Source organism: Plasmodium chabaudi, assembly GCF_900002335.3.
Source record: "Plasmodium chabaudi chabaudi strain AS genome assembly, chromosome: 6".
Lineage (NCBI taxonomy): Eukaryota > Apicomplexa > Aconoidasida > Haemosporida > Plasmodiidae > Plasmodium > Plasmodium chabaudi.
In genome coordinates this window covers 208,995-223,570 of record NC_030106.2, presented here as the reverse complement: position 1 = coordinate 223,570, position 14,576 = coordinate 208,995, and the positions used below count along the sequence as shown (strand labels likewise).

General features: G+C 24.2%; 3 protein-coding genes across 3 annotated transcripts; 1 reads left to right on the top strand and 2 right to left on the bottom strand.

The window, feature by feature from the left end:
* Positions 1-233: 233 nt before the first annotated feature.
* On the bottom strand, positions 234-3,694 carry PCHAS_0606000 (zinc finger protein, putative; the record flags this gene model as incomplete). Its single annotated transcript, XM_016797451.1, has 2 exons — positions 234-255; positions 378-3,694. 2 exons carry the CDS (start codon positions 3,692-3,694, stop codon positions 234-236), a joined length of 3,339 nt encoding a protein of 1,112 aa, XP_016653403.1.
* Positions 3,695-9,198: 5,504 nt separating this feature from the next.
* PCHAS_0605900 (kelch domain-containing protein, putative) lies at positions 9,199-11,937 on the top strand (the record flags this gene model as incomplete). The annotated part of the gene is made up of 1 exon (XM_735185.2): positions 9,199-11,937. The coding sequence occupies one exon, from the start codon at positions 9,199-9,201 to the stop codon at positions 11,935-11,937; it is 2,739 nt and encodes a 912-aa protein (XP_740278.2).
* A 1,036-nt stretch (positions 11,938-12,973) lies between these two features.
* On the bottom strand, positions 12,974-13,975 carry PCHAS_0605800 (conserved Plasmodium protein, unknown function; the record flags this gene model as incomplete). Its single annotated transcript, XM_016797450.1, has 1 exon — positions 12,974-13,975. The coding sequence occupies one exon, from the start codon at positions 13,973-13,975 to the stop codon at positions 12,974-12,976; it is 1,002 nt and encodes a 333-aa protein (XP_016653402.1).
* Between the last annotated feature and the right edge of the window lie 601 nt (positions 13,976-14,576).

Genomic DNA, 14,576 nt, shown 5'->3' with positions numbered 1-14,576 from the left:
TATATAATAGTTTGATATTCAAAACAACTTAACACAACTAATTTGGCATAATCATTTTTGAAACAATGCTTGTATAGCAAGAAAATGTTTAACTTCAATTAAATTTTTATAAGCATTTTGAAAATTATTTTGCCTACTTAATAAGTACAAAATTTATTATTAATTTTCCGCTAAATATAGCTATACTTTTTTTTCGTAAGGGCGGTGAATATGGCTAGCTTTCCCTTGGCTTCTTAAAAATGCATGTATTGGTACCTACGAATTAAAAATTGTTCATGCAAATGTATAGATGAGATAGCGTTATTTGGAAAGCAGGTGATAATAATAAATTATGCACAAATACTTTATGCATGTAAATGCACATGAGAGCTTAGTACCTAAAGTCCCAGTTTTCGCCACCGCTTTGACTTCGCGAAAAGTTCGCAACGCTTAGGTTTTGTCTACTCATCTCTGATTCATAATATAATTCATCTCCAGCATTTTCATCTTTTATTTCATTAACATGTCCGTAATAATTGTTATTGTTTTCTCGATATTCGCATTGATTAATAGTGTAGGGAGCACAATTTCGTATATCTCCACGGTTGTAGCGTGTCCAATATGGATTAGCATTACGCACACTGTTGATACTGTTCATAGCGTTTACATCATTAGTATTGGAAACGTTTGCAATATTTCTGTCATGGTGTCTTAAATAATTATAAAAATAAGTATCTCTATTAGCATGTTGCGATTCAGTGCTAGGATTCATAACATTTCGTGAAATAAAATTATTTTCATGATTGGCTAGTTGGGCATTATTTTGAACGAAGCTTTGAATAACGTCACTATTTATATTGTAATGATTAGCACTACTATAATATGCATTATCATGTAAAGGTCTAGATATTTCATTATTATTTGTGCCGATATGAAAATTGAAGTTATAACATCCTCTTTGATTATTAGGATTGTTTTCGTTGTTACTATGTGTACTTGTTTCACTGTTTGCACTGGTTTCAGAATTTTCTAAATGTTCTGAATTTTCTGAATTATTATTTCCAGATGTGTTTGCACCTGAATCTATTTGACTATAATATTGATTATTTCTATAATTACGTGAATTGGTTCCATTACTATTATTGCCACTATTTCCTGAGCTATTGTTTCTTGCATGATTAGCATCGTTATCAACATTTCGATTATCTCCAGGTTGATTATTACTAAAATTATCTGCATTAGATGGATTATTTGTATTATGTAATGATATAGATCGTTCAGGATATTGTGCAAATTGTACAGTATCATGGGAACATACTTCTATTTTGCATTGACCTGCTTTAAATATAGAACCTATTGGTAATGGTACGGGTTCTGAAAAGGGTTTGATTTTTAAGAAAGTACCTAATGTGCTAGTATCTCTTAAAAGCCATCTTTCACCAGGTGGTTTAGATCCATCATAATAAATTAAGCAGTGTTCTCTAGATACATATCCATTGGAATTTGTAACTGATATTTTTTTATAACTAGATTGTGCATATGGTCCACGACCTAATACGACACCTTTAGGATCTATATATTCCGTTTTTAAAGTAATTTCTTCTTTCACTGTACCAAAATCAAATTTGATTAATAAGTTTGATTCTATATTTTCACAAAAGTTAAGTAATGCACTATTATCATCTGAAATGTTAATATCAGAATTGTTATTTAAATTTGTTTGGTTATTATTGTTAGATGTATCCACAGCATTTCCAGTAGCAGAACCGGTAACTCCTGCATCTCCCTGTGTAGATGATTCAGATTTAATTAATTCATTAAGTTCATGTCTGTCTAGAACTTTATTTGAATTTTTATTCCAAACATATCCTTTATATGGCATACCGGCAGTATTTTTATCTATAGAAACAGTGACTTCTAATCTATCGCCTATATGTATTATATCACCTTCTCTGAGTACATGATAATTATTTACTTTGACCATGGTACCAATTGTTGATCCACAATCTACTACTCCAATATTATTATTATCTGCTTTAACAAATAGTAGATGTGATAAAGAAACAGATGAATGTGGCATATGTATTAAGCTCTTAGCATGTCTACCACCATCCCATGGTAATCTATTTGGTAAAACAGAAGAATCAAATATATGACTATCGATTCTATGGGTTCTATCTTGATATAATTTTAAAATAATTTTTTCATCTTTTCTCATACACATAGATGGATTTTGTGTTATATATCTTTCGACCCAAGCATGAAGCCTTTCATTAGTTAATTCTTTATTATCTTTATCATAACCAACTAGTTCACTAAAAGCTTTACAATCGTTAATATTAAATACATATTTTGCTTTAGACCATAAATTATTAACAGTAAAAAAATCTATTATACATGATGATAAATCGTCAAAGAATATTGGAGGTGATATCATATCATGTAAAAATATTCTTAAAAATAACGAAACACTAACTTGTGATTTTATAAAATTTTCATTCCACCATATTTCATCTACTGTATTTACTACTTCAACAGATTTATATATTTTTAATGATTTCCTTCTTAAATTATATATACGAACTAGGTTCGATAATATAGTATTTATACAAGATGAATGACCTAATGGTTGTCTACATAGTGGGCAATTCTTTCCGTTTAATTTATTATGACCTATACAATATCTACAAAAAGTATGACCGCAATTCATTGTTACTGGTAAATAAAAATAATCTAAGCATATAGGACATGTTAATTCTTTTTGTAAATGTTGAGTTAAATTATCTACAATATGAATACCAGATGTATTATTATTAACTAATGCATTAGATGCATCTGCTTCTGCATCTACTTCATTTTCTATATCATCACTATAATTATTTTCATTATTATTTTCATCATGATTATTATTTTCATCATTGTTATTTTCACCACTATTACTACTACCATTACTATCACGATTGCTTCGGTTATTATTATTGTTGGTGTCTCTATTCCTGTTATTATTTCCATTTCCATTTGTATTATTATTTGGGTTGTTCCTATTAGTGTTATTATTTTGGTGTCCTCCTTGAGTTGTATTTTCTACGTAATGATTTTGTGCTTGACTAAATTTATTAAAATCAAAATTATTTGTAGGAATAGGTTGTGGCATATTATCTGGGTTGTTAAATTCGGAGGGATTGTTTTCTCTAGCTATATTATATTCATTATGACCTTGAATTGGAGTGTGCGCTAAATTCATATTACATATTGCGGAACCATTTATTTGCCCCGATATAATATTCATATTGTTTGAAGCGCATATATTATTTTCTGAATTATTGTAGTTAGAACTATCGTTCGTGTTACTATTGTTGCTACCCGAATCATGTAAATTATTATTTATGGCATCATTAAAATTCGGTCTATTGGAAATATTATTTGTTATTCCATTTCTGGTAGTAGCATTTGGATCATAGCGTGGACCATGTCTACTATTTCTTCCATTTTTATTTTCATTTATATTTAAGATATCATTTTTTTTTTTTTTTGAATGAACATTTTCATCATCATCTTTCGGAGTAATACATTCATCTTCTATTATATTATTATCATCGATAAAACTTCCATCATCATTTATTATAAATAAATTATTTCGATTATCTGAAACGCTTATGTTACTATTATTTAGACTGCCTTGTTCAGATTGCTCCGACATATTGGATATATTCATTTTACCTATATATACATGTGCAATTAGGTGAAAAATAAAATATATAATGTATACAAAATGAAAAAGACGTAACGAGTGTTATGAAAGTTACAAATTGGTTATGTAATACGAGGCGAATAATAAATAAGAAGTTTGATGAACTGACGATTGATGCACATATATGTACTTATGGGGTAGTACACATTAGTGTTTCAATTTTCATAGGCATATAAATAAGAATAAAATATGTTTGTAAAAATAAAAATATATAAAATATTAAAAATATATTTAATTTTGTGTAAAATAATTTAATAATAAACTTATTCATATAAGCGTTTAAATAAAATATAAACATGAAAAATAAAGAAGGGTTAAATATATAGGAATAGACGATACACACACATATATATATAAATAAATACAAGTATATACAATCTAAAATCGTATTAATTTTTACAAAAATTATTTTTTTTTAATATTATACATATAAAAGTTGTCCTAATATGAAATGATAACACACATATAAATATAAAAAAAAAAAATAATATATAAAAAAATGAAAATTAGGTATATACAGTTAATTAAATGCAATGGGGAATATAATATATTCTTATATATACATAAAAATGTATTATACGAATATATTCTTAATATACATAAAAATGTAATATACAAATATTCTTAATATACATAATAATATGCATTTTGATTTTCACTCGTTAAAAGTAAAACGATGCATCGAAATGTTTTATATTATATATACTTGATAAAAAAAAATTATATATTTAATTTAAAAAAATGAAAACTCCAAAATGAGCTAGTAAGGGTATCATATGTACATATATAAACATAATATATTATGTAAATTTTGAATTAGATGGTTATCATTATTTTATTGATATATATAACTATTGGATAATCAAATATATACATAAACATTCAAATGCACATTATTATGTATTGTATAATAATTTAAAGATATTCTTACTCTTGTATGCAAAATATTTTTTTTTTTCATTACAAATTTTTAGTAACTATAAAAGTTTATAGCCCTTTAATTATGGATACATATAAAATAATCTCTATAATTTACATATAAATAAAACCTAATAAATAAAATTAAATACAAAATTAATTTTCATAAACACAAGCATAGTATTTATTATGTATGTACGTAATTAAATATTTTTTTTGCATTGATTATTATAAATTTACGATATATTTAAAAGCATAAAATATGCATGTACAAATTAAGAGTACATTACAAATTAAAAACTTTATACTTATTTATATGTGTATAGCAAGTGTGATGTATTATTATTTAAAAAAATATGAAAAAATGCATTAAAAAATTTAAAGGAAAATTGTACTTAAATTAATATATATTCACATTTCATGTACATATTATATAAAATACTTGCATACATGTTTGTGCATATATTTTATGAATATTTTATTTTTATAGGTATTATAAAAATACATGTATATATATGATTAATTATATTTTCACAACATAGGAATATTGGGTGTGGAAAGTTAATGTATATAAATATAAATATAGTATGGAGTATGCTTATTTTTATTTTTACTTATTAGAAATGACGTTGCATTTTCACACTACAATTTTAAGTTTATGAATGACTTTATTTCATGCATGCATAAATGCAGTAAGGAATGCAATCATGTATGTACTATGCAGTATGCATATGCATATATAACATTGCTATGTATTTGTTTTTTTTTTACCTTGTTCCCCTTAAAAGCGAAAAATTTTGTAAGACGATGTTCCTTCGATTTAATGCATATAGGACTTCAGTTCAGCAAAATTAATAAATTTTCTCTGACGTTGTAAGCGAACAAAGTAATGTAATTCGCAAATGCTAAATAATTATGTACACTAAAGCCTACTAAATACTACGAAAACAATATGTATAACTAAATTAATAAAAAGACGAGCGATAGCTAGTACAAGTACAAATAAATAGTACTGCATGCATATGCTCGTAAAAAGAAAGGATGTACTACACTTGTTGCGATTTCTCAAATATGCAAACTGTTAATAAGCATATCGAATATGGTGCTATTCATATATTGCAAACAAATGCTATAAATATTTCATAAGTCAGAAATATTAAATAAATAGGTAAGCATAGCATATGTTCAAACACAATAGGAATGCTATAAAAGAAATGCTGAATTATATATATATTTTTTTGTCTCTATAAAATATAATATCAATAGTATGTTTCTAAAAATGCAAAATAATGAAAAAAAAAATTAATATATTTTACTATTGCGTTTTATATAAAATATTTATTCGTTGCAAATTATAAAACGCATAGTGGCATGTATGTATAGTGTGTGTACAACTAAATAGAAAGAATAAAACACGATTTCTTTTGACTTTAAGGCAATAAAAATCGTTTTAAATACTTGAATATGCAATTATATATGTGTATGACGCATTATTAAATAAGCTATATATTAATAAGTTGAAAAAGTATAATTTAATCACGGAATAATATACTCTATAAATCTAAAAAAATTATAATAATGCAAAATTTGAAAAGAAAAATTTATACATATACAAATATTAGTTTATTATGTATACTGCAAATGTAAAAATGTAAAAATATAAAAATGTAACGTTGCGTTATTAGCGGGTGAAAAAAAACAGGAGTACTAGTATAGAGTAGCAATATATGTATTGCATTTATATATGTCTGCTTATTTGTGTATTTAAATTAGTACCCAAAAAAATCAACTTATACAACATATAAATAAACAAGCATATATTTAGAGAATATAAGAATATAGCTTACATAAAAATTGACAAAAAAAAATATCATATATAATGCATAAAAAAAATCATAATAAATCATATATATATTTTTTTTTGAATAATATACTATTCAATATAAATATAAGTTATATATATATATATTATTTAACCTAAAAATTATACATAAAAAAATATTTATCTTTGAAAAAAAACCTATAAAAGCTTACAAAAACCTATTTTATTGTTGTTATTATATAAATCGTGTGTTGTCATCATATAATTTATTTGATTTTTCATAATATTTTTTGTATAGCTATTTTTATTTTTTTTTCTTTCATAGTTTATTCAAAAAGGGGGGTGCTAAAAAAAGGTTTAAGAAAAAAAATAACATGCATTTAAGTATATATAATAAAATATGCATATTTATATAGCCGGTTATTATTGTTGTATTGGCACAAAATATAAATCTATAATTGATTGCATTAAAAAATATGTACTTATAAGTATATTAATTTATAATATTTTTTTTAATTAAAATTTAAATCAAAAAAATAATTTTTTTCAAATTTATATCAAATTTTTATGGCAAAAATTATTATTTTTTTTTTGTTATTTTTCAGTATAGTATTAGTTAGCATAGCTAGTAGATTAGTTCTTATTTTATGAAATGGATTATTCTATGATAATTATTGATTACTATTTATTATTCTACTCTATTCTTTTATTATTTTCAATTTTTTATTTTTCTACGTTTTATTTTTCTACGTTTTTATTTTTCATCAATATGTGGCTAAGAAAAAATATAACCAAAAGCATTCCCCCAAAAATGAAATATGCTAAGCATTTTATTACTATGTCATATTTTAATTTATCAATTTTTTTTCAAATTTATAAATACTCTACAATAATAATATATAATTCGTCATATCAATTAATTGCATGTTCGCGATTTTGGTTTTCTTAAGAGGTATATATACCATTCTTTGGTTGCATATGTAATGCATTTTTATGCAATTTTTATTACGTAATATTAGGTAATGGAATTTAAAAAGTATAAATATTATGCCTAAAAGACGGGTTTAAAAATAGTTTGAACTATTAAGGGATATATTTTTTAATTTTTTGAATATAAGCAAAAGACTTTTATTTTATGGCTGGTCTATTTTTTTATGTGAAAATGGATGTGCTGGAATTATGATGCTAGTACGTTTTTTATAATAATTTAATTATAAATAGGGATGAATAGAACGATGGTATATATTATTTTTTCATAAAGTAAGTTATCGTTCTTAATTTGGGTCTACAATGTATGAAAACGACTTTTGCAATCACTTTAATAGTTAACCACTATATGTATGTCCTTATATAGTTCATATTACGAATAATTTTTTGTACTTGAGTTAGCTAATTTTAGGGATGCTAATGTAAATAATTTATAACGTTGATTAAGTATAAAATGAATAAACAAATTTTCTAAATAGGTATGTAATTTTTTCCAAAATTTTAATTTAATAAAACGTGAAAATTTTCAAAAAATTAATAAGCATATAAATATATTTTAATGCAGCTGAATTGTAAACAATAATTATACACATAGGTAGAATAAAAAAATTAATATACAATTTTACATTCATATATTTTTAAAGATTTATGGATATTCGTGAGAAATAAAATTAGTGCGTTTTAATGACAAAAATACAAAATTTGTTTATAATATAATAAATATATTTTACAATAATAGCATTAATATATGATAGTATTGATGTATACCTACTATGCCTATTAAAAGTCAGTATAAAAATTTGATAAAAAAAAAAATTGATGTATTATAATTAATTAATAATGATATAAAATAAGTTTGTTCGAATATAAGTACGAGATTATATACGTAAGTATATGACAAAGTTAATACTAATTTTTCATATGAAAATTTTACAATAACTTGGAAATATTTCCCAAAATATATGGATAATGAATGTAAATACCTGTATACATAATATTTACATCCTTAATTGATAGATATATAACTATTACAGAAGAAATGAAAAAAAATTACTTATATCCAATTCGTTATATAAACAGCTTTTTTATTAAATACTAAAATAAACATGCTGTAACGCTAATTAAGTATATATTCACTTTATCGTTTAATACCTATTTATAATTCTACTTACCATTTTTTTAATGACATTGTAAATAATTATATAAGTGTATAGAACAGTTGGATATCCACCAGTGAGACCATACATATATAACTAGTATGTACGGAATGTAAAACAACGGGACATCAATACGTTATTTACAAAATTAATAAAAGTTGTAGTATCCGTGGTTTTGCTAATTTGCACTACTTCCATTATATGTACATATATATTTACTAAAATTCTCACAACATTTTAAAAACAATTTTAATAGAAATAATTTCTTAAAATTATTTCAAAAAGAAGGAGTTATAAATTCCCTTCTTAATATATATGTACACGTGTGTGGCACACAAAAAAGTGCTGTGACTAAATGAGAAATACAACAAATTTTTTTATTTTAAAAATGAAAATATAAAGTTATATATATTATGATTTATGCAAGCATATCAAGGAGTTATTATATTTAAAATACATAAACAGTTCAAAGACAAATAAATATTACCCATGCAGAATTTTTCGCTTTTTTTTGTATTATCGCCATATTCAATTTGACCTATTTTAATTTATCGCTTTCTTTTGAAATACTAAGCAATGTAATTATGAATATAATAAATTATTTGTATAGCAAAAGCAAGAATATATATAATCGAAATATTAATGCATATAATTATAATAATATTGAAAATGAAAATTTGATTAGCCATTTTAGTGACACTAATAATAATTATAGTAACAATAGTTATTCATCCAAGTCATCATCACATACTTTAGCAGTAAGTAATAGGAATTTTGATAGATATGCCAAAAATAAAAATATCGAAAAAAATTATGAACATGCGGAGGATGGTCAGGAAGAATATAATGAAAAGAGAGAAACAATGGCTAGCTACCTGAACAAGTCAGGAAATATTAAAGATTTGGAAAAAAAAAATATGATTAATAGTAATAGCAATTTCTATATCCGTAATAGTAATAGTAATACTAGTAATGGCAGCAATAGTAATAAAATTTTACAACAAAATAGTGGAAGTGGGATGATAAACTCAAATATAGACAATAGCAAACTATGTTACGAATTTAATATATACAATATAGGATTTGATAAAAAGGTGTATAAAAATCGGTGTGACGGTGTTTGTGTGCTAAATGATAATATATATATTTTTGATAAAATAAAAAAATGTATTTATTTATACACACCATATAATAATGTCTGGTACATATTTTTAGATATATATGAAGAAATATCAATAAAAAAAAATAATATTGATATTCCAAATATGTATGATATGGAAAATGAAAAACAATATATACAGCATAAATATGTAAATAATATTTCTTTTTTAAATTATGCGGATATGGTATATTTAAATGATTATTTATTTATTATAAGTAGCAATTCACAATTTATGAATATATGCAAAGTGAATATTAATAATATGAACACCCTTTTCAGGGCAATAGTTATATCTAGCTATGAAAAAAAAAATTCAAAATTTTCAGATATGAATAATAATGAAAAGCAGAGGGATGAAAAGATTAGGGAGCTTGCCAAAAATAATAAACATTCGAATTTATTAGTTAATAAAACTGATGTGGATGGTAACTATAAACCAGAATTAAATAAGTATGGTCATAATATGGAAGATAATAAAAATGAAAATATTGATTATTATGAAAAGGTTTATAGTGATGAAGAAAAGGAAAAGGAAGAAAGATCAGATGAATATATATATGTAAGTGGTATATCTAAATTTGATGAATTTTTTGGCGATGAAAAAAATGAAAATTCAAAAAAACAAATAATAAAAGCACGAGATTATTTTTCACTTTGTAGTGTGAGCGAAAAATCGTGTTCATTAATTTATTTATTTGGTGGTAAAGGAAATACAATTAAAGAAAAAAATGAATATATTGATATTATATATAATGATTTATATGTATATGATTTTTATATGAACAAATGGACAGAATTGTACGAATGCAAAAATGACAATATTGATGATCAATCTGAAATAAACGAAGAATATTATGAACATGTTCATGTGGAAAATAGCAATTCGCATGACCATGTTAATAATAATTGTGAAAATTTTATTAATTCAAAGGAAGAGCCTAAATTATACGATTTTAACGCAGAATGTTACGAATCGTTTATACCTAACGAAAAAAAAAATATAGGAGAAGGTGAGATAAATAATGAAACTGATAAATTCAATATTTTTTTCCCCTTCGATGAAAATTGTGAAAATATGAACAAAATAGAAAAGCCTAGCGTGTGTGACAAAAATAGTAATAATATTAGCTCACCAATTATTACAACTATAAAAGAAGAGTCCCCTACTAAAAAATTGGGGGTAAATAAAAATGGACATCAAATCGATGAACAGCTATTTACTGGATTAGAAATAAGTAACAATGTTTCAAAAAAAAAAAAAAATATAGAAAATACAGTTGAAGAGTGTAGCAAAAATAACAGTGATCAAGGTAGCAATAAGGATAATTTGTATAGTCTCATTTTTGATTCTATAAGTATGCTAAATGATGAAAAAAACATTTGTTGCTTAGGAGCTGGTAGCAATGCAGATATGGGCTCTCTCTTTGGCAGTTCAAATGTGAATGAAGCCCCGAAGGAGGAAGAGAAAAATGACAAGGTGAAAAACGGTGAGAAAAACGGCGAGAAAAACGACGAGAAAAACGACGTGAAAGATGACATGGCAAAACATCACGAGCAGATAAAAGGGAACTGCATTAATTGCCGAAAGAATGAAGAGTGCAAATATATATGTGAAATGATAAAAAAAAATATAAAAATAAAAAAGTTGAAATGGCTAGGTAGAAGAGCTGGTCATACATGTAATTATTATAAAAATAATTTATATATATTTGGAGGTATAAATTATTATAGTTTTAATAAAAATAAAATAAATTTAAATTTTTGTAATAATTTATATTTATATAATATTGAAACAAATAGATGTTTTGAAATTATTGGTAAAGGAAATATCCCAGAAAAAAGATATAGACATAGTAGTATTATCATAAATGATTATATGTTTATATTAGGAGGGGAATGTAAAAATTCTACGCTACCAAAAAATGATATATTTTTTTATAACTTTGAAAATTCAGTATGGTCTGAAATTATTATTAATTCAACACTTGGGTCCCATGCATTATATAAATCTATATGGTTAGAAAACTTTGGATCTATTTATATGTTTGGCTCATCAATTTTAAGACTAACAAAAAAGAATTTTCAGTACACACCTTCATACAAAAGCAATACTGATAAAATTAAAAACAGCAAAGATAAAATTGTGAAAAGAAAAAAATGATAACCCCACTCATATCATACCAATACAATAATCCCAAAATTGGAATTGACATAAAATATGCTTTACCTTTAAGGGATAAAACATGTCGAGAATACATTGATTAAAAATAAAAATTTACTAGCTTTTTTCCTATTTTAATTCTTTGCTATTCTTTAAATACTATTTTTATGTTTTATGTTTTTATTTTCACATTTATATGATTTTTTAGTTGTGAAATTTTTGTTAAAAATTGTAATTAAATTTTTTTTATTTTTATTTACCAATTTATATATTATATGTATCACGAAGCATGAGTACTGATGAATTTGCACACACATGAAAGGGTATGTGGTAATACATACACTTGTTCATATGAAATTGTGTGTAAATATGTGAATATATACATATGAATGCTGTAGGCATGGTTATACACATACGTAGGGAATAACATTGTGTGTGTGTACTATTGCCTTACAATTTTTAGTATAATACGTTCATGCCCAAGTTGAAACATATATATCATTTATAATGTTTTATGTAATTTGAATTATTTATATTTTCTCTTATACATTATTTATAAAAATTGTTAATATGTATTTTTTTCTACATTTTGTTTTTCTTTAACTATTTTTATTTCCTACTCTTATTGATGTTCCCCATTTTTGATAGCAAAATATTATGCACCCTTTTATTGTTTACCAATGTAGATAACTATTACTAATTTTTTAAATTATGTATTTATTTTTTAACAATTTGGAATGTTTGAAAAGTGAGAAGCAAGGCCATCACTTAGTCACGAAAAAACGTGAAAAATAAAGCACATAAAAAATAGAAAAGGTAAAATACATAAAAATCAGTTAAAGCACGAGCATTGTCTTAAACCGGTGTGGAACAAAACAAACATGAAAAAAGAGGAGGTAACTAAAAGTTTGCAGTTGTATAACTAGGTCATCATACGAAATGAAATAGTGTTATATCATTTTTTTAATTTGGTAATATTTACACACATTAGATAGTTAGTATTATCCACAGAATATACAAACACAATTTATGGTGACTATGCTGATTCTTGCATTTTGATTGCACATAAATCGATTTTGTTTTTGAAAATAAACCAGTCTATATAATCACCTTCTTGTTCGCTATTTTTAAAATTTTTATTTTTTTCATTGTTATGCCATTTTCGAAAAGTATCAAGAACATCATAAGCAGTGATATGTTCCTTTCCATTACCAAAACAATAAAAACAGGTTTTCAAAAGATGTTCGTTTATATCTTGGCATTGTAAATAATTTTCTACCTTTGTTCGAATTTGTGGTGAATCAGAATTTTTACTTAATCCCTTTTCAAATAAGAAAATATTATATGATGGGAATAGGGCATCTTTAGGCCATTTGAATTTTAAAACTTGAATAGCTTTTTTAAAATCGGTATAATTCATTTCTCCATATTTTAAAAAATGTTCAAACCAGCATCCTTTTGTTTTTATATTATTTATATTTCTTCCTTGAAAAAAATAAGAAACTCTTTTCATGATATAATTTATGGTACTCTGATTAGTTTCACCATTTTCGTTAGCTTGGATTGAATTAGTATTTGCATAGTTGGAGTCTTTATTATCTTTGGCTAGTTCATTCGTTTTATTTTTATTTATGTCTATACTTATGTTGTGAGATATATGGTCGGAATGATCAGCTAATCGCCCATAAATTTTAATTAAGTCCAAAATTTCGTAGTTAAATATAGGGTTTGATGTATTATAAAATGGTTCATTTTTATAATATTGTGAATATATACGATTATTGTTTTTAAGTAAATGAATATTTTTTTGTTGTGCATATAAATGTGGATGCTTTATAAATAAGTACAAATTTGATTGATTAATTTTTTTAGTATTTATATTATTAGCATGTGGAAAAAACTTATTAGAACTTCTCAAGATGTTACCTTGTGAATTCATATGCATATTGTTATAATTAACACAATGAGATATTCGTATCACTTTTGTTATGATAGTTATCAAACAAATTTGTAGAAAATATTTCAGTAACATGCTCATAACGTTTTATATGGGTAATATTGAATTATATAACTTCAAAATTTTTTTTATTTCAGCATTTGGCATTACTTTTATCAATTTTATGGACATGCGAAAGTCTGTATTTATGATCATTTAACAGATATACTGTTTTTAAAATACATTTCCTTTGTTCTTTTCCGTATTCATAAATATGCACATATTTCATAACTTTTGTTATATTATTGCATTATGAATTATAAACAAAATCGTCACTCTTTTTTTGTATTTACTAGTTTGCCATAAATTTGTTTATCTTATTTTTTTAGCTTATAAAAAAAATAGCGATACATCCCAATATTATATAATTATATTAAGAGAAAAAAATACGCAATGGGAAATGGTTAGCCAAAGTATATGCATGTAAAAAAAAATTGAAAAAAAAATTTTATTACATTCTTGTATTTGCTAAATTATATTTATATTCTTAATTTTATATATTTGTTTTTCTAAAATGTTTGATATAACTTTGAAAAAAATTGGATTCCGTAAACGTATGCCAGTAAAGTATCAAACTATTTGTAATAGCCACGAATTTAAGTCACATCCATTTATTATTGGCATTTTTTTTATTTTTTTTTTA